The following is a 20,840-nucleotide window of genomic DNA, read 5'->3' as shown; positions in this document are numbered from 1 at the left end:
AAAACCAATTGCGATGAAAGTCAAAAGCAGGCATATTTTGTTTGAAAAGTTGGGATACTTAAAAAAGATCTTTTGATGAGTGTGAAGGTTTTAGAGCAAACTATTTTGTTCTCAGGGAGTAATAGCAAAACATAGTCCCAGACAAAGTAAAAAGTAGTGTTTGTGATACACACTTGCAATGTATCTCTCAGATCTTCCATGGGTAACTTAATGGCCTGGCAGGTGATGGAGGAACTGTGAAATCCAGCTAAGGGAGTGTTCATGGTCTGTGGAACAATCATAATGTACAATAGCAAATATATTTCAGTTATAAAAGCATTTCAGTTATAAAAGCTATTGTTCTGTATTGAAATAATAGAATGGACAAACAGTAAAGAAACCATTCTGACCTCTGTAAAGCACTGTGTGATTTTTAAAAAGGCAGGGGGGAAATCCCGAAGTCAGTACGACATAATTCTTTAGAACATATATGGAGATGACTGTGATCTCTGTTAAGGAGAAGAGGCAGGTTCCTGTACTGCTGTCAAAAGTTTAGACAGTGCAGTTTTCTTTGCCTCAGTCTGCTTCCTTTTGTGAAAATAAACGTGCCATAGAAATCCACATTCTCCTTGCTGAGTTGTTGCCAAGGCAGTCTGAGGGCTTAAGCAAGACCAGATTGTAGTGGAAGTGTTGTTTTTGTTAGACCTCTACTCCACAGGTATCAGCCAAGTGGTTTGGTTTGGTTTTTTTTTTCCCTGCAGATAGGTTGACAGATACTATATCTATACTTACTTAAGCACAGAATAATTCTTCTCACTTTTTTTTTTTTTTGTCAGGCCTACTGCATCTGTTTCAGCCTTTAAGAAAGCCTAAAAAGCTTGTCTGCTTTTTCTGATGATAGAAGTGCTTCCCAGAAAACATTATGCCTACCTATAAAATATGTATCAGTATGCTGATGGAGTAAAGGAATGGAGAATGAGTCTCACAGGTGTGTTGTTAATCAAAAATCTCCACCATCTGGTCAATCAAACACCAGTAACAAGTTGTGTACATGTATTCTACTTAGCTCTTTTGTATCTGTTTGTTAATATGCACATCAATGTAGACCAGGTGGTCCTGCCACACTGAAACATCCTGGTGAAATTACAAGGAAAAGAAGGACAGTTTTGCCTCTTACTGAGGCAAGGAACTGTTTGCCAGCCAGCCAGGTGCTGGAGAAGACATCCAGCCCCAGAGGGATGCTTCCAGACACTTTAAAGCATTAAGACAGTGCTACCATAGCTGAGAAGAATGGTCAAAGATCTCCTTGAGAGGGAGGCAGTCAGGAGGCAGTATCAGTAGGAAAATTTCAATCTTTCTAGAGGCCTGGTCTGAGGACATGTCACATGGATACAGCCAGGGGACTGGGCAGCTCAGCTAGTACCTCAACTCCTAGCTCACCCTCCCCAGTGTTCAAAGGGAGAACAGCTGTAAGGGTGAGCAAGTCTTGTGAAACTAGAATATGGTGGTTTTTTAAGGGAAACTCTCTGAGAGAAGATCTAGCCTTGGCTGAGTTGTCAGATGGAGGATCCTGAATAATTCCTGTCTTATGAGAGTCTCCACTACAGAAAAGGGACGAGTTATCCACTATGGCCAAAACTGTCAGCCATTTTTGTCTCAGCAGACACCAGGTCAGGCCAGTAAGGGCAAGTTGTTTCTAAAGTAATCCTAGCATAAATAATTAAGATTTTCTTTTTCTTTTTCTTTTAATTACTTACATTTTTATGAATATAGTTCAGTGTGTTGTCTCCTTTGGATGTTATGAATAAATGCTTTTATTAACACTTCACCATAACCTGTCTTAATAGTGTTGAATGACAGGGTGTTTCTCACCCAACAGTTTGGTGTACCAGTGAGCCAAGGCACTGAACACTTAAACAAGTACCCCCACTCCCTCTTTTGTATCCACTGGCAGAGTGGGTCCCCATTTCATTTATGTAGCTCAGGAGGTGAGGTGGTACCACAGACATCAGGAGAGGCAGAAGTGCTTTCTAGTGCTAGGTGGCCAGAAGAATATTTGGCATATAATAAAATACTGGGAGGTGTGCCTGGACCCTGAGAGTCACAGGGAGTGTATCACACCGTGCTTTGCTTTTAAGCTTCTTGTCCACAAAATAATGATTATTGGGAGTCCTTCAAAACTGAAGATGAAAAGGCTGAAGAGAACATGCCAAAGTAGGCATATGCTGACAATACTAAACTATGAGGAACTGTGGACTCCCAAGAGGGTAGGGAGGCCTTACAGAGAGATCTGGGTATGCTAGAGAGCTGGGAAATCACCAACTTTACAAAATTTAACAAGAACAAGTGCTGGATTCTCCACCCAGGAAAGGGTAATCCTGGTTATTCTTACAAATTGGGGGACAAGAGGCTGGAGAGCAGCCCCACGGAAAGAGATCTGGGGATCTGGGATGGTGGCAAGCTGAATATGAGTCAACAGCGTGCCCTGGCAGCCAAAAGGGCCAACCGTGCCCTGGGGTGCATCAAGCACAGCATAGCTAGCCAGGCAAGGGAGGTGATTGTCCCACTCTACACGGCACTGCTGCGGCCCCCCCTCCAGTACTGTGTGCAGTTTGGGGTGCCTCAATATAAAAAGGACATCAAACTATGGAGTGTGTCCAGACGAGAGCGACCAAGAGGGTGAAAGGTCTCGAGGGCAAGACTTACAAGGAGCGGCTGAGGTCACTTGGTTTGTTCAGCTTGGAGAAGAGAAGGCTGAGGGGTGACCTCATCACAGCCTACAGCTTCCTCAAGGGGGGCAGCGGAGGGGGAGCTGCTGATCTCCTCTCTCTGGTGACCAGCGACAGGACACAAGGAATTGGAGCGAAACTGCGTCAGGGGAAGTTCAGGTCAGACATTAGGAAGAGGTTCTTCACTGAGCGGGTGGTTGGCCACTGGAAAAGGATCCCCAGGCTCCCCAAGTAGTCACGGCACCAAGTCTGTCAGAGTTCAAGGATTGTCTGGACAATGCTCTTAGTCATATGGTTTACTTTTAGGTAGTCCTGTGAGAAGCAGGGAGTTGGACTTGATGATCCTTATGGGTCCTTTCCAACTTGAGATATTCTATGATTCTATGAATCTATGTGTCTACACTTAATAAGCTTTTCTTACACTGTTTATAGTGAACGTCAGATCTGTGCCACTATTTTCACTCTTTATCCCTTTTTTGTTCAGGGCCACTTTTTGCACAAAGGCATTTATTTCTATTTCTACCACACTGGTCTTCCATTGCTGCATACTTCTATTGCTGCATACTTCCATTGCTGCATATAAGACTTGACTAGTACATTTAACTCAGTCAAATCTGCCTTTGCAGTGTCCCTCAAACCTCTGTCCTAAACAACCATAAATCCCCTTCCCTTAATCTGGTTTATTGTACATGAATTACATAAGTGTCCAGACCTGTGTCACAGGCCAACTCATCACAAATGGCATGTATTTTAGGACCTACAAACATATCCAGAAGCAGCTGCAGTTTTGTCAGTGATCATTTTTTCACACCATCACACTGCAAGTACAGAATAAAAATGATCCCAGAGGTGCTTTTTATACCTGGTGAATTTGACTTCTGTGTAGTGTCCTGGTTCCAGACCTGCACAACAGTTTTGTATGTGTTTGATGCAGAGCTTTGTTTCATGAGTTACACAAAAGCCATGTTTTCTCTCCAAGAGTTGGAGTTTCAGGTTCAGAACACGGTCACAATAAGCAAAGACATGGAGGGTAAGCAGCTCTGCTTTGATAGCCTATGAGAAAGACATTCTGCACTCTTTCCTAGAGGCCTGTTTTAGTTTTCTGTGCTCAGATGCAAGGCCAGTTGTAAGCAACAGAATCTACCCATGAGCAAGTGAAGAATTGAATCAGAACAGGCCGTCAGCATAGCATCAACACACAAAAGGTCTTGCGTAGTCTGCTTGACATCGGGTCTAGAGAGAGTAAGCAAACCCTTCTGCAGTTGGAAGGGTACCTGGGACAACTGGCAATGGATTGCCCTGTCCAGCACAGCTGTGCAAAGCAGTACAAACAGTTCTGTCACACATCCTTGTTTGACAATGCTTGTCCCAAGAAAGAGGTCAGCTAAGGCTCTGCTGCCCTTTCCTTTGCCAGGCACTTCATTGTGGAGCTGTCCCTAAACCAACAGACTCTTGCGTACTTGAGCCTTGGACACCTGAGAGTATAAAAGGCACTTTTTATCCAAAAGGATATGAAGTCCAGGTCAGCTCACAGACCAAAGCCTCTCATCCAATCACAAAAACCTGCGCAGAACTCGAGTTTTTGTTCTCCTCCTTGTTCCTGCTCTTTTGCCAGTAGGAAAGAGCATGTTAATTGTTTTGTGTTTGTCTTCATTCCACATTGTGAATCTGGAAGCAGTCTTTCGATGAGGGACAGAAGCAGCCATTCACAGAGAGAGAAATCATTTTACCCAGAGTGATTGCAGCTCACTGTCTAACTGATTGTCATTGCAGACCTTGGTGCTGTAGCTATCAGTGATGGTTTCTCTCTCAGTTGTTCTGTGGCACTGTGTTTTTTCTCCAGAACAAAGAAAATGAGGTGTCTGGTCAAGCTCCTTCAGACAGGAGCTCATAGCCCACCTGGCACCCTTCTGCAGCAGCACTGTGCCATTTGGAAGGGACAGACATTGTTGCCTGCAGTGCTGCCAAGATCTCTCACAGACTGTGACAGGGACATTTGTCATTGCTCTTAATTGTCATTGTGATATCCCATATCAGGACTTACATTCATTTTAACCTGACATGGGCTCAGCCTTCATTGTACAGCTGATGATTTCTGAATGCTCCCCCATGGATATTTGATCTGATGTATGTTGATGTGGCCTTCATGGCATGCCTTTCAATGATCACATCCCATAGGCCAGCAACAGGATGGATGGGAGTATTTGACCCAGAACTTGAAGATCATCCTCACTGTGGTTGAATGAGTTTTAGCTTCACCTACATGCAAAGCCTTTCACTTGCTCCCATACATGCCACATATCTTGCTGCTGAAGCAATATACAGGCTGTCTCTGATGATGAAGGTGCCTTCATTCTGACAGAGGTCAAATGCAAAAAGAAACTGTACAAGAGTTTGAAGCAAGGAGAATCCACCAGGCAGGAGTATAGAAGCTTTCCCCATGCATGCAGGGATGGAATTTGAAAAGCAAAAATTCTGCTGGAGGGAAACGTGACAAAGGATGTGAAGGGCAGTAAGAAAAGCTTCTTCAAGTAGAACAGCAAAAAGAAGACTAAGGAAAAATTAGGATGATCGGAGAAGGTTCCTGATGATTTGAAAAAGGGACTAATTTTCAGAATGGGAAAGGAGGAGAATTCAGGAGACTACAGGTCTCTGCAGCCACTGAAAAGGTGTAGTGCACTGCTGCAAGGCACTAGGGCTAGTGTTCATTATGAACTGCATTAAGAAAAGCACTCAGACTCTGTAAGATATTGCTTAAAATACCATTTATTGCAGCTAATGTTAAAAGGAAAAACAGGATAGTATAGATAATCTTACATTCCCTCAGATGCAGGGAACCCCAAGTTGTGCAGCATTGGACAGACCGCCTGTCAAGGAATGGCATGCAGTGCAGGTCCTATCCATGGAGATAGATGTTCACTGACACTTTGGTCTTTAGAGCTTTTGCAGGATTTTCTCAAGAAAACAATTCAATTCATTTCTACTGTGAAACAAAAGTATGTTCATATGAAAACATGCTGCTTCACTTTACGATAAATACAAGGACACAGGTGGTGCAGTCACCCATGCCAAGTGGGAGCTACCTACATGTTCCTTCACTGCGATCAGCACACAAAGTTTAACCTGCAGCCCAGTGGTACGTGCAGCACAGCACAGGGCGGGAAGCCAAACTATGCGCTCAGCACAGCACAGGCCTGTGCCTTCTCATGACAACTGTTATGTGGATACTCTTTGATGTACAGTTGTATTCAAGTTCAAATCACTACAGAAGGCTTCAAAGCAAAGCCTCCTGGGAGCATTTTGAGATACATGGAGGAATAAAACATGATGAGAAAAGCCAGCACAGATTTACCAAGGGCAAACCTCTCCTGACCAACCTTCTTGTCTTCTAGGATGGGATGGCTTGTTCTATAAACAAGGTGAGAGCAGAGGATATTGTACACCCTGACTTTAGTAAGGCCTTCAGAATGATCTCCCAGAATATCCTTGTAGTCAGATTGGAGAGCAACAGACTGAGTAAGCAGACAATATTTTGGGTGGAAAGTGAGCCAGACTGCCAGGAGCAGCAGCAGCAGGGCTGCTCCATGAGGACAGTGAGCCGGGCCAAGGGTCACCCCCAGGGTGGGCAGTGCCCTCACCAGCCGGTGCCTTACCACAAGATCTGGTCACAGGGAGGTAGAACCGAATGCCAGTAACAGGGTCCATCGGCAGCCACGGACACAGCAAGAGAAGAACCAGGGGCAGAGTCCCTCTCCAGAGCCCAGGGTCAGGGAGCAGTGAGAGCCGGCCGCTCCCTGTGGGATGGGAGGCTCACTGACCAGGGCCCAGCCCCACGGTACCCGAGCAAGGGAAGCAGGACAGACCCTGAAGTGGTGGCAGGTCCAACCAAGTCTTCAGATCGTAAGGCAATACAGCAACAGGGCAGGTCCAAAACCAAACCAGGAAGTCAGTCCACAAGTGAGGGTTGGGATCAGGTCCGGCGACCACCAGAAGGACCATAGTGACAGAGAAGGGCCAAGGTCAAGCCAGGAAATCAGTCTGCAAGTTGGGATCAAGAGCGCCCATGGCCAGGCAGGGCAGGGCTGTGGGGAGCTGGAGATCGGCTCTGAGGCGGTGTCGCCGGGGCAGGGGCTGACGTGGGGTCCTGTGTGCAGTGGGGGAGGCCCCGTGGGAGGTGAGGGCCAGCCAGGGCTGTTAGCACCCGCAGGGCGCAGGCACAGCAGCCTCCCCTCTGAGGAAGATGTGTCCTCACTCCTTACGGAGACCTGGGCTCAGGAGGGACTTGCTTTAGAGTGACTCAGTGGCCGTGGGGTGTTAGTGGGCTGTTTCAGGGGACACAGAGCCGGGGCAGGGACAGCAGATTGGAAAGGGACGTGGCATGAGAGGTCAGGGGCTGAGTGAGGGAGTCAGGCCATCCCAACAGGCCCCGGAGGCTGGTCGGGCACAAGCCGGCAGAGAAGGAGGGTCTGGCTGGGTGGAAGGGGGTTCACTCAGGAGCCTGGGTCTGAGTAATGGGTGAGTGCTGTGGGAAGAGCAGGAAGTTTTGTAAGGACAAGGCGCCGTGTGGCCAGAGAGCGGGCTCCTCAGTGCTCAGCAGAGGGCTCAGGGAGGCCTGAGCTCACTCTCAGGTAGCAGCAAGGCCAGCTTCTCCCCAAGGAAAGACAAACCAGGAGGCAAGGGGGATCCCACAGCCAGCAGGGCAGGAGCCTCACCAGCCAGGGCTCAGTCCCACAGGACCTGAGCAGAGCAGGCCCAGACATCACGGATGGCTCCAACCAAGAGTCCAGGTCATAAGGCAATGTCAGGGCTATAAGGCAAGTCCAAAGAGAAACCACGAAGTCAATTGACACGTCTGAGCTAAGCTCAGGTCCATTGATCACAAGTCAGGGCCACGGTCACACTAGGAGTCCTTGGCCAGGCATGGGCACAGCTGTGTTTGAACTGGAGACTGATACACCTCTGATGTAGCATAGAGAGGGACTGAAGGTCCAGGGCATAGCTTAGAGCTCCTGGGCCCATAGGTGAGGGTAGAGGCTCCAGGTGTGGCTGGTCAGGACCAGTAAATGTTTATTAGTGCACTCAGAGCCCTGTCACCCACCTATGAGCAAAAGAGTTGGGCCTGGAGACAAGGCTACGAGGCTTGGGTCTGAGGTCCATCAGGAAGCAGGCCTGGAGACAGGCACCTACAGTGTACTTCAGGCAGGGACTGAAATGCCAATGCTCAGCTGAAATAAGCTTCTGTTGTGGGCAACAGTCTTGACTTGGGGAGTTTCACATAATTTCTTGCTGATTAACATAAAATTTTTGTTGTTGATTCAGGTATTGACAAAAACCAATGTAACAAACTATGAAATAGACACTTAGACCTTTCATCCCACTTCCCCACACTCAATTTCTGTCCAAAAACTCTCCTTCTCCACTTCCTAGTTTCAGCTTTCTTGTTAGTCTCAGTGCTTCCCAGTCCCTTTGGTGAAGCAGCTGGCAATGCAAGAGGTTGGGGTTGGTGTATAACTGTTTCTATCTGCCAGTTATTGCTGCTCGCTTTTTTCCTGTGCTCTAGTCTGCTCCACTGTCTGCAGTTCCACAGGGTTGCCTTGCTCCGGTGCCAGTCACCTGCAGGCTGCAGTCCCTCTGGGGTGTCATTGCTCTGGCATGGGTTGCCTGTGGCTGCAGCCCTCACAAGTGCCTCCTCTGGCATGGAGCACCTCCTCCCAAGAGTGTGCCTTCAGTTGTGCTCTCAATAACATCTCCTTCCATGTCTCCTTTGTTTTCTTTCTCCAAACACATCTCTCACATTTGTCCTGCCACCCTTTCTTAATTACACTTGAGGAGAGGTGCCATATGCTCCTCTGACTGTCTGAAGATTTGGCATACAATGAGTTCTTTTCATTCATTACAGGGCCAGCTGCAACTGGCTGTGACTGGCTGAGGACAGTTCATGTCCTCCTCTCACAAAGACCACCTCTAGTATCAAAATGGTGCAAGTGCCCAACACAGGCTCCTGGGCCCATGCACAGAGGGTGTGTGGGAAAACTCCTGCTGATGCTGGTCATGCCATCAAGGTCCTAACATTGGCTGTTTTCAGTCCTGGGACTTCAATAGCTGGTAGTATTTTCTATATGTTTGTTACCTCTCAATGGATTTCTCTTCCACGGTTTTGTCCAGTCTCTCTTTAAAATCATGTAAAACTTTACCACCCCCAGCATCCTTTGACCATGAGGTCCATCATTCAGCTACCTGTTTGTTGTCAGCTACTTCTATCTGTTTCTTTTTTAAACTGCTTCCTACTAACTTCTTTTAATACCCTTAAGTTCCTGTGTCAGAACAGATACTGAATAGTCAGTCTCTGTCATTGTCTCCATATCACCCAGGACTTCAGAAACCTCTGCTCTTGAGAACATCATCCCTCTCCTAGGAGCTTGGCTGCCTGGGCTCAGGCACATCTGAAGCAACTGCCCAGCCTTGAATCAGAGCATTGTTTGTGATAGAGCTGTGGGATGCCTCCATGGGGGTCTACAACCCCCTCACTTGAGAGAAGAATTTAAACTGAGTCTCTTGATTGTGGTCCTTGCTACTTGCATGCCTGTTCCTGGCCATGAACCTCACCAAGATGGAGCCTGTAATGCACCACTGCAAGTGTTCATTTTGAGCACTAGTAAGAAACTGATTAAAATGCCAATTATTGGAGATAACATGAGAGGGAAAAAGGAGATATCATAGATAATTTCATGTCCCTTCAGATGGTGGGAACCCCAAGCTATGCAGCATTGGATGGATCTTTATTCAGGGCACAGCACACTGTGCATATCCTATGCATGCAGATGTTCACTAGTGGTGTGACCTTTAGAGCTTTTATAAGTATTTTCTTGGAAGTAAACAACTCTGTTTATAATTTCTATTGTTGAAGAAAAACATATTTATATAGAAACATGCTGCTTCACTTCAAGATAAAGACAAGGATGTGCTGGCAGCATCATCACCAAGTGCCAGTTTGGGACCATCTACAAGCTCCTCCGTTATGATTAGCAGGCGAAGTTTATCCCGCAGCCATGCAATATGTTCAGCACAGTATAGGCCTGGAGGCCAAGTGATATGTGTGCATAACATAGTGCAGCACAGCACACGCCTGTGCCTGATCAGGTCAATTTTTATGTGGGTCACTAACTCCTTGATGTACAACAGTCTTCAGGTTAGGACCACTACAGACCCTGATGTGTGGACTTAACCTCCAGGCTTGATATTTGACCTACCTCATCACTACAGACCTGTTTGGGAATCACTGCACTGTAGTGGTAGCATGAGGAACTGTAGCATTGAACACCGTATTGGGGAGGCCACTGCCCCACTGGTCTTGCTGTCACCTGCTGCCTTGGGTCCCTTTCCCTTGCTGAGCAGCCTCATTCTTGCCTCTCCTTGATAATCCCCTCTCTGCTGTCTCTTTTCCAGATTGAAGAATCTTAGCTCGCTAGCCACAAGAAACAGAAAACTGAACCACAGCTCCGTGTCAAAGCCTTCCCAGAGGATATGTAGCTTTCAGTTTGATTCAGCATGCTGTGCTTTCTCAAATATCATTTGGGAGCCCAGGACAGCTTCTCGCCTGCAGTCCAGGAGGAGGTTCTCTGAGTGCTCCTCCTCTGGTGACTATGACTAGAGCATACTGCCTGCAAAGTCCTGTGCCTTCAGCCATGGATTTGGTTTGCTTAGGAGAAGGTAGGCCTTTCTTGCAAGCCTAATGTGCAGAGAAGTGTGGAATGGTCTCAGACAACTATATTCCCCAAAGGGCAGAGAAGATATGTCAGCTCCAACCCTTCCCCAAATGACATGAGAAGGAAAGGCACACTTAGTCCACAGAGCACTTCTAATGCTGTCCTATGCAGCATTAAAAAGAATGTGATTGCATGTGGCTGGTTTTGTTCCACAGACCCCTAGCAGTACTGTTTATCCAAAACAACACAACACATAGTGAAAATGGAGTGTAGCAGATGGACAGATGGCAATTCATTGACATACCAACTTCAGTCATGCTGCCAGGGAACAAAAAGGACTATTGGACAACACCTAGATTTTGTGGGAACTGGGATTCATGTTTTTAAACTCTTGCTGGACTTCAGGGCTCAGAAGCAGCAGGCAGTGTTTGCTCCCCTCATGGCTGTTCTTCCCTCATCCCTTTTTAACGCCCTCCATGCTGCTCTTTGCTGAATTGCTTCCCATGGGGGCTGCCGCAGCCACATTCACCATGGCCCAGCCATTGATACGGGGGTATAGATTTTATTCAACTTTGCTGATTCTGCACTTTTATTTCTCATTTTAGCCTCTACAGAGGACATTTTCTCCTTTGTAAACCAAATAGCTCTATCCCTACTACAGTATTTGACTGTGATATTATTTTTTCGTTCAGGATACAGATCTCTTAAAATGCCTCTGGATGTTCACCAAATAATATTTCTGTCTTTTTCTTAAAAAATTACCGGGTTCCAAGCACAGTGCTACTGGTATACATTTTCAGTATATCGATCAGAATCATCTGCTTGCACAAAAATTAAAATAAGAACAAAATTGGAACTTACATGAAGCTCCCAAACTTAGTTTTCAGCAGTCTTTCAGAAGACTGGTAGACATCACTTTGTATCCCTAGTGACACCTAATGGCCCAATTTAAAGAGAGTCAAATAGTTCTGTTTCACCGTGAGGACATTAGGTGGACTCTGTGCCTTGAAAACCTCTCTCATGTGTAGTTTTAGAAAGCCACTTGCCATTTCAGCCTTGATTTTCTCCATTTCTTTACTTTAAAATAATCATCAAGCAAAAGAACGATTAAAGAAGGGAATAACTATTTTTTCTTCATGTTATGTAATAAATACTTCCATAATAAATGTTGATAGTTTTATTGTCATTGTACATAGAAAGTGCAGAGTGACAGACATGCTTATTTCAGTTTAATAACAGTTTTGGAATTGTTTAATAACCTTACAGACTCTGCTCCTTAGGACAATATTTTACAAATCCTGCCACCACCTTTTTTTTTTCAGTTGCAGCAAAACTCTCTTGACTTCTTTTGGCTATAAGAGAAGCAGAACAAAATGTACATAGTAAACCTTGAAATGTCATATCTCTTGAAATACTTTTTTGCTTCAATATTTGTGTTAACCATAGCTAATCCTTTATGACTGTCTTGGAAAGACCGGTATTTGCAGTTCTCCCATAGAATTCATAGCAGCTGTGAAAATGTTTCCCTGCTGCCAGCATTATCATTTCAAGTTATATTTAATGCAGAATTTGCAAATGGTTGAGGCAGCTCCAAATACTGCCATGTGTCTCTTCTTTAAGCACTTTTGAAGTACTGATACTGTAATTTGCAGTTCTGCATGCGTATCCCAGCAGAAGGAAGTTTACTTAACTCAGCAATTAACACTAATAATCTTTTTAATTGGATAAACTGTAACCTAAAGAACCTTCCCTCTAAAAAGTGTGAAATAGGAAATAACATCTCTAGAGGATTATTACATCAAGAAGCAATAAGAAAGATATCTTCGTATGATTTGTGTGGGTATTAGAGAGCTGAAGCAGTCCGCCTTTTAAGACAAACACTCTTCTCATGGTTTTGAAGTTAAATCTCTTAGGCATCACCTTGCTATATTTACTGAGGACATTTAGGGGAAATCTTTTAAAACTATCTGGAAATACAACAGCAAATTCAAAAAAATTAGTTATTTGATATCCCATATGGAGATAAGCTCAAGGTAAGAATAGGATGTGTAGGGTTTACCTTGCTTAAAATTTAAAAAATTTTTAAAAAAAATTCTTAAGCTGTTTAATGACTTCATATATGGGTACATTCTGATTTTGAAAATGGGATCTAAATCCTAATCTAAAACACTTCTGTCAATAATCACTCCCCAATATATCATATGTTTCAGGTTGTGTGGTGCAGTAACCCAGAATAGATAACATGTTTAGTTTGCAATGCTTTTATTAGAATAAATAGAAGGACAATCAATTAACATTCACAAAATCAATTATATGTCACTGGAATGAAGATGGGAAATTATATCAGTCAGGAAGATGTTGTATTTGGAGATGATGATTTATGAAGAAATGGTAGGCTTTCTGTATGCTCCCTCAGAACAAGAGAGACAGCCTGATAGCATGTGCAGCACAAAGAAGCCCAAATGCATTCCTGGAAGAAGAATGCTTTGCTGAAGTTTAGAATTTCATCTGCAAGTTGTCCAGGCATCAATTCAAGGATGGTTGCCCACCAGGTTCAACAGAAAGGAACAGGATTATTCTGAAAGCTGTGTTTATTTCACAGAACTCCTATAGAGAAGCCAGATTCTCAACAGCAGTTGCAGGATTTCTCACAAAAATCAAAACACTGGCCCTGTCTCTCAAGTTATTCAATGGCGATGGGAAATATTCCTAAGCTACCTCCTGAAATTCGCATTCAATCCTGGATATAAGTCCTGAATACAAATTGTATGAGCAGAAATACCTGCACCTAAAGATCTAAAAAGTTACACGCTTCTTCAAGAATATCTCCCTAGATATTGAAGGCTTTCCACTTGGAGAAAATCTTGAAGAGATGAGATTAAACTACAATACTACATTAAAGGGGGTCTGTTTCTGAGGGGAAGGCAAGAACTATTTCCAGCATTTTCTTTCTTTAGGGGGAACAATATCTACCAAAGAAGAGGATGCTGTTGGTTGGATTGTGTTTGATCAAGAAAAGGAATGGGTGGTCAGCCCTAAACTCTTCAAACTCAGAGGAATGTTTGATGCCTTCCACCACACCCGCTGAGCCAGCCATCTCGGTGCCCTCTTCATTGACTTCCATGTATGCCTCATGGATGGCCTCAGATATCTTCAGGCTCTCTGCTGAAGAGATGCCAGACAGATTGGCCAAAGGGCTGAACAGGTCAGTCATACCCAAGGCCATTAAGACAGATGTAAGGTTATATTTTTGCTCAATCTTCATGCGCGGGAGGTACACTTTCACTCTCTTCTTTTCCATCACATTAGGACTGGTCCACTCCATGAGTTTTTCAAAGCTGATTTTGCTCTCAAGCTGCAAAGAGAGGCAGGGGAAATGCCTGAGACAAGAGTGCAATACCCTTAACAGCTGTGTTTATACCACTGGTTACTATTTTTTTCCATTTACTTTGTGTACATAATAGAACTGATACTTAATCTTAAATATACTTGTTTGTCATGTATGCTTCCTCCTGACTATGGCCTAATCTCATCTGTCTTAATGAAGTTCTCTAAAACTTCATCATCTGAAAATGTCTTCATCAGATCAAGGCTTTTTTTGTGAAAACACAGTTCTTTAAAAAATATCAAATCAAATCAGCCCCAAAACTGTTCCTCCTGGAACATATTTTATTCATCCCTTCCCTCATCTTAGTTCCTTTCTAATGTTACTTTTCCCATTTTCCTTTTAGTCAGCTCTTGGAATGCTTTCCTCATCACTTCTGTTTTTTACTTCCCCTTGGAAAAACTTTTCTAGTTTAGCAAACCATTAAGTGCTCTCCTGGAAGATTGAAAACACTCAAAGTGAATAAAAATTCTGCTAGCATGTCAGTTTCTGGTACCTGATGGAGATTGGTGCATATAGCAACATCCTCTTCTGCACGGCTACAGCAGCACTACACTCCTTTACCTTTGTTTTATCAGATGGAGTCCAGGGGTCTCCTAAGAGGCCAGTCCCTGCCTGAGCACCTGGTAGCACCTCGGCTGTTGTTATGCTCCCGTCTGCCCAGCACAGCCATGGAGTGGGCAGCTGGGATGTAAATGGACAGCAAAAGGTGTGAGGGCAGCCCAGTCCCACTGAAGTGATAACTCTTCTGCTTCCCCTGCCAGGGCCATACCTGCTCCAGGCCAGAGACGTCATCAGGCAACAGCACCAACATGCTCAGCTCTCCGCTGGCGTACGGAAGCTCCAGGATCTTCATTTTCTCTGCAGCCACTGTTGCCACTTTGAAGGTACTGTTCTGACACATCATTTGCACAGGTCTGCTTTCTTGCTGCAAAAACAAACGTGAGACGATGTGACTGGGGAGCAATTTTTTCTTTAGGCAGGCAAATGTACAAGCCCTTTGAAAGGGACAGGACTCGATCTTCAAGCATGTTGCCTTTGAAGAAGAGCTGTGTCTCTGCTGGTCAGACGCAGCTCTTTCAAACACTCCTTGGCCCTAGGCCCCGGTGCTGACAGTGGGGGACCCAGCTAAATCACCCAACCTGTGACAGCAATGGGTTGTATGTGTAACAGCCAGGCTGCTGGCCGTGTGAGCCCACAGCTGTCCTGACCAGAAGCTGTGTCCATGCCCTCCTACCTCTGTCACATTGAAGGGCACTTCCCGAGTGTCTTCTTCTTTAAACGCTGTCTTCCATATGCCTTTGAAGTAAATGGCATTCACAAGGACCAGCACAGTATCGAGATCAACAGAGCCTGACACAAGGAAATCTTGGATCTGTCCTTTAAGAAAGAAGCAGGGCAGAGAATGGTAAGATACACCTCCTCTGCTGTGCACAAATGCCTGCAATGAAGGGCATGTGGGTCAAGGGTGCCACTTTGTGGAGTTTTGTTTTCATAGCAATGTGCAACCTGCTCTTGCTTGACCCACTTTCTCTAGACGTTATGAGGAGGGGAAGACAAGGGTGTAGATTATGGTAGGTAGGGGAAAATATCTGCTACCCGTTTTTCAGTGCTTACCATTTGTCTCTTTCTCCACCCAGGAATTAATAAGCTGTCTTGCTTCCTCTGTAGCTGTTTTGAAGTTAACTTCTTCCAGCCCTGCTTTGTAGAATTTCTTTGCACACTCTAAGTATTCCTGTAAGCAGAAGGATTGCAGTTGTCAGACTGATAAGAACATGAAAATGTATGAATGTGAAATGCAAGATTGTGAACTGAAGCAGAATGGTTAAAAGAACAGTGAACTTCTACCCCTGAGTTTGAACATGTCAGTCACAGCTGTCTTCCTGTAACTGAATCTTAAAGCTGGACAAGAAATACCATTCAGGTCTGGCACTTTTTTTTCAGATAAGATTCTAAGTTAAAATTTTGAAATATTTTCTTCATTTGACCAAAACACTTTCAGTTTAACAAACATTTTTAAGGACAGACAATGTTTGTTTCCTTCTCTTTGTGCCCACTTTTTATTTTGAATACTGTGTTCTTACATTCTTAGGTTTCAAAAACAAACTTCCTTTCACTGGGAAGACTTGATATTTGGCTTTGAAAAAATCCAACTTTGACAATTTCAGTCTTCATGCTTTCAAGTTATAAAATGTATTTCATTTCCCTTAAAAGTTACGTGTTTCATTAAAAGCCATTTTCTAGCAAATGAACAGCAATCTTGATTACTCCCTGTGACTGTTGCAACACAGGCAATTTATGCCATTGTACTTTTGCCTGGCCTCTACCTAACAGTCACAGAAAGGTTCAAACTCATCTGAACCGGTTCCCATTATGGCTCACAACCTCCTCTTCATCAACAGACAGTGGGCTATTGTTGCTTGTGCTTCTCTAGGGTAGAGTCACAGGGGCTTTTATGGGGAATCTCACTGAAGTCAGGTCACAGTACAACTCACCGGAAGAACGGGGTATGTTTTTTCAATATAGAGTCTGTCAGCGATCTTGAGTGAGTATGTAGCATTTGGCATGGTGATGTCTGAGAGAAGATCCTTGAACAAATTGTGGATGTATTCAGAAGTGCCACACTGAGGTCATGACATGAAAATAAGAAGATACATTGCATTAGCTTCTTCTTATCTAGGAAATAAGACCTTAAAGGATTGTCCCTATCAGTTAAGAGTCATGCTGCAGTGCAGTCCTCCCCCACAGGCATAGGGCTGTCACCTTAGGGAGAGTAGGTGCTGTGGTGATGGTACATTGAACCAACGAGTTCATCCTTCTCAAGATAAGTCCCCTGAAACATGCTTTTTGTAAGAGTGCAGTTGTGTTCCTGTCACTGAGACTTCTGAGCTCTTCTCTGCCCAGCATCTTCCTGCCCTGCTTTGGAGTCTCTCAGCTGCAAGTCTGAGTGCTGTACCCTGGCTCCAGGTGCTGAGCCCCTTTCACGTTCTGTCCCCCAGTAGCACTTGCCCAGGAAGGCACGCTGGTGCCCAAAGCATCCTGCCCCACACCGTCACTCGTTCTGGTGCAAGATGTGCAACCTGCCTTCTCTCCCTGGTTTTTAACAAATAGGTGATTTACACCCTTCTTCACTCCCTCCACAGGTCTCCTTGGTTTGAGAGCATTACCATAGTTTTTGGCAGGGTCTGGAACTGTCAGGAGGAGTGGCAGAACAGTTCTAGTTTTATTATGAGGAGAAAATAAGACAGAAAGGGAGATCAAGTTATTTCTCTACCTGGGAGTCAGTAGTGTCTCCAACTTCTGTAACGTTATCAAAGTGAAGAACCTGCAAGAGAAAATGCCAGTGATAGAAATGACCAGCATGACCAAAAATGATGTGAATTTGAGATTTACACATGATGCTTGAGGTAAAGCTGTTGGCTCAGAAAAAAAAAAAAAAGTGCTAAGCGAGAACATAGATGAACTAAAAATTTACAAGTGAGCTGGCAACTGGTTTGTGCCCTCTGTGGCTTTCTTGGAAACTGTAAATACCACTCGTGGCTTGGGTGATATTTTTTCTAGTGAATGTCTAGAAATTAACTGGTTTACATATTATGTACTGCTTATAATAGTCTGTCTTCCTCTCTTCCTGGGATTTATCTTTTTTATATATTTAAAAAAAAAATCTGATCACATTATCTGGAAGATGTCAGAATTTAGAAAAAAAATCATATAATAAAATTTGCTGACTGGTAATCCATTTTGTTATTGTCATTGAGATTTTTTTTCTAAGTCAAAACTAACTGCCCCTTATAGTGAAAAAATATATCTTTTTTTAGTATTTTCTCTAAATAACTCTCAATCCAGTTCTCCATTTTGTGACTTTGGCTTACTTCTTGTACATTAAAACAGGTGAGAACCTCGTCAGTGGATAATATATTTCAGTGGACTTACTTAGAAGGAACAACAAGCACAAGCAGAGGTCACTTTACACCAATGTAAGTAACTTACCTTCTCCATCTGAGATTGAGTGTTACCTCTTGCTCCCAGATAGACCATCGCCAGGGCTGAAATGATGCTCAGAGGGGAATAAAAGATGTTGTCATTGGCATGGTGGACTTTCAGCTCTTTGAAAGCATTGAAACAAAATTCCGCATTTGCTGCACTGATGGAGCCCATTGTGAAATCAGTGGTGTCTAAAGCAAACAGAAAGAGTCTGACATATTATGAAGAAATATATTAATTGTAATGCAAGAAAGTCAGTGCACTTGAACCCCTGAACTTGGTGCACAGGGTTTTTTCCAGTAAAGAGAATCCAGTGGTGTGGATTTAAAAGGCAGACATGCTGTCGGATTCATAAGCAATCAAAATGCTGAATAGCTACCAGTTATGCATAGGCTGGTGATTCTTTTATTTGAAACTTGAGTTCTCCTTCTCTGTACATGTATATCATATTGTTGAAAATGTTGCAAAGAATATTAGTTACCTTGAAAGAAGCTTACTAACAGTCTTTTCTCATCTCTTAAGGAAAAAAAACCACACATAGATTTGTTCTTAGAATCTTCTCTTTTTTTTTGAGACTCCAAACCAGGTTCTTCACTATAGTTTTTATCATCAGTTTTAAGATCAGTTAACAGATCAGCCCCCTATGATCCAAACTGCAGTTAATTCCAGTATACAATGTGCAAGTCTGAAGCAACAGCATAAGTTTTGCTATATTTACTCTAATTTCAGCCTACTGTAAATGGAAGCTAGGTTCTCACACCACCTACTTTATCAGAGGTCTCAAATGTTAGGAACATTACCTTCATTTTTTTTAAATAGGATAATGAAGGCACAGCAATGGAGACTGCAAATGATTTATCAAATTCATCCAGCTTATGACAAACATCTATAACTAGTACGTTCCAGTCATTGTTGACACAATTATATCTCACTCTGTTTTAAAAAAAAAGTTCTTTAATTTTTGTTATCACCTTTTTCATAAGATCCACCTTTTAATAAGACAGTGCTTGTTTAGCCCTGTGTATAATTTGCAGAGATCTTCACATCTTCAACATTTAAATATTTTTTTCTGCCCTTATTCTGACATTCTTGTAAAATTTTCCCTGTAGTTTCAGCACCTACCATTTCATCTAACACTGAAGGGAAGGACTTTTTAGTAAAGAAGACAACACAGAGTAGAAAATACAGTTTTGTAACATCTAATGCAGCAGTATAGTGTTTATACCACTTATAACTTCCCACATATTGGCACAAGCAGAGAGCACCTTGCTAGGGTGGAATTTCTCCTAGCTCTTGGGGATCTTCAAGCAGTGCAAACTTTAATTTGTTTCCCTCTGTGGCTGCTAGAGAACAAAATCCAGAATATTCTGCCATATGTATCACAGTCCCTATGGAATCAACGCATTCATGTGACAGTCGTCTCTTAAGGTGGGTTAATTTGAACAGCAGTGCATCTAGCTGTTCCCCTGCTAGAATGGATGCTCAATCTCTCTCTAAATTGAACCACTTATATAGATGATATAAGGTAGATTTGTTGATTATTTACCAAGTCTGCTAGCTATTATATTTTAGGATTTAAGCATCATTTGTGGTCTTGGTGAAGAAACCTATTTATGAAGCAAATGCTTTTTTTTTTAAATCTTAGAAAATGTAACTATTAAAAATAACAAAAAGCTGCAGTATGCTGAGGTCACCTGAACATGCTTTATTCCTTAATTTCATACAGAGAATATCTTCCATAAACCCTGCAACTGAGCTTTAGTTGCATCCTCTGGAATTTAAACAAATTCAATTTTGTCTTTTAATTCTAAATGAAAAATTAAAGGGATAGAGGAAGAAGGAAGAAAGGTTGTCATAACATATCAGCAGCTTTTCAATGTTAGTAAACAAAGCTTTAGTTCATACAAACAAATACTTTGACCTTATGCATGGCAGAATGTGAAACAGTAAAATAATGCAGAACACATGTGAAGGTGAGATGAGGTTTCTGCAGAAGGCATCCTTTAATCATTTGTTTCTTCAACTTATATTAAAGGTCATAAACATCAATCTTTTTGTAAGTTTTGTAACAGATTATTTTTAAAAATTGCAGATTAGAACTTAAATCATAATCAAAAGAAATGCTTACCTTATCAGCTTCACCTGCAAAGGTAACAGTACAGCTTCTCAGCTGTACTTTGGGCAGACTTGCCGAACTCCTTGAAATATATCTTGTATAATTTTGTGACACGCCCCACACTGCCTGTTCTGTGTTTACCAAGTAAAGTGATGAATGGAGCTCAATGTCAGACATGCACTTTTACACAGAGTAAGTCCATTCTTTAAAAAAAAAATAAACACCTGAATGAAAGGAATTTGCCCTAAAATCTCCAGAATGGAAGATTTGTTCACCATAGCATGTGAAACCTTGCAGAAAAGGAAGAAGCATATTGAAATAGCTGAAGCAAAAATAATGATAAAATCTATACATTGGAACTTGAATAGTAAGTATGATTTAGTTATGGCAGTAAATAGTGTGGCATAGCTGATCAAAATAAAACAAAAAAAGTGAAAAATGCAGTCTTGCAGAATGTCTCTAAGGAATTTTGAATTAATTTCCTTATTATTCCTCTGTAATGAGTACTGACAGGCCAGATCCCTCTCAGAGTCACCATTCTGTGAACTCAAAAAATTTGGTAAGATCAGCCTATGCAGTACTGCTTGCTGTGGTATGCCCACACTATACTCATTGCAACTTTTCTCTCTCCGTTGTTGGATGGACTACCAATATCACTAGTCCTTCTTCCCACCAGAATCCATAGCTCTTGCTGGGGAATGGAGAAACTTCTGCTACCAAGGAACTTGAGAAAGAGCACATCCCTCAAATGTTAGTTGCCAAATTTAATAATATTGAAATAGATTATTCTGCAAAAACTTGTATGTAGTTGCCTGGTGCCACTTACAGCCTGCTTTGTAAAAGACCACAGATACAGTGTTTCACAGAGCACAGTTTTTTCATCCTAGAGCAATCTAGCTCAGGGAATTCAAACATAGTCACAGTCTACACAGCACATCAGT

At 43.0% G+C, this 20,840-nt stretch overlaps 1 protein-coding gene across 1 annotated transcript; it reads right to left on the bottom strand.

The window, feature by feature from the left end:
• Window positions 1-13,249: 13,249 nt before the first annotated feature.
• Window positions 13,250-19,943, bottom strand: LOC115352997 (ovalbumin-related protein Y-like). Its single transcript, XM_030041881.2, has 8 exons — window positions 19,912-19,943; window positions 17,790-17,974; window positions 17,074-17,124; window positions 16,295-16,423; window positions 15,417-15,534; window positions 15,037-15,179; window positions 14,572-14,727; window positions 13,250-13,769 (listed from the first exon to the last, which is right to left on the bottom strand). The coding sequence occupies exons 2-8, from the start codon at window positions 17,955-17,957 to the stop codon at window positions 13,368-13,370; spliced, it is 1,167 nt and encodes a 388-aa protein (XP_029897741.1). The 5' UTR covers window positions 17,958-17,974; window positions 19,912-19,943; the 3' UTR covers window positions 13,250-13,367.
• Between the last annotated feature and the right edge of the window lie 897 nt (window positions 19,944-20,840).

Source organism: Aquila chrysaetos, chromosome 18 (assembly GCF_900496995.4).
Source record: "Aquila chrysaetos chrysaetos chromosome 18, bAquChr1.4, whole genome shotgun sequence".
NCBI classification, from domain to species: domain Eukaryota; kingdom Metazoa; phylum Chordata; class Aves; order Accipitriformes; family Accipitridae; genus Aquila; species Aquila chrysaetos.
The sequence above is the reverse complement of the archived record's forward strand: the minus strand, read 5'-3'. Positions and strand labels throughout refer to the sequence as shown.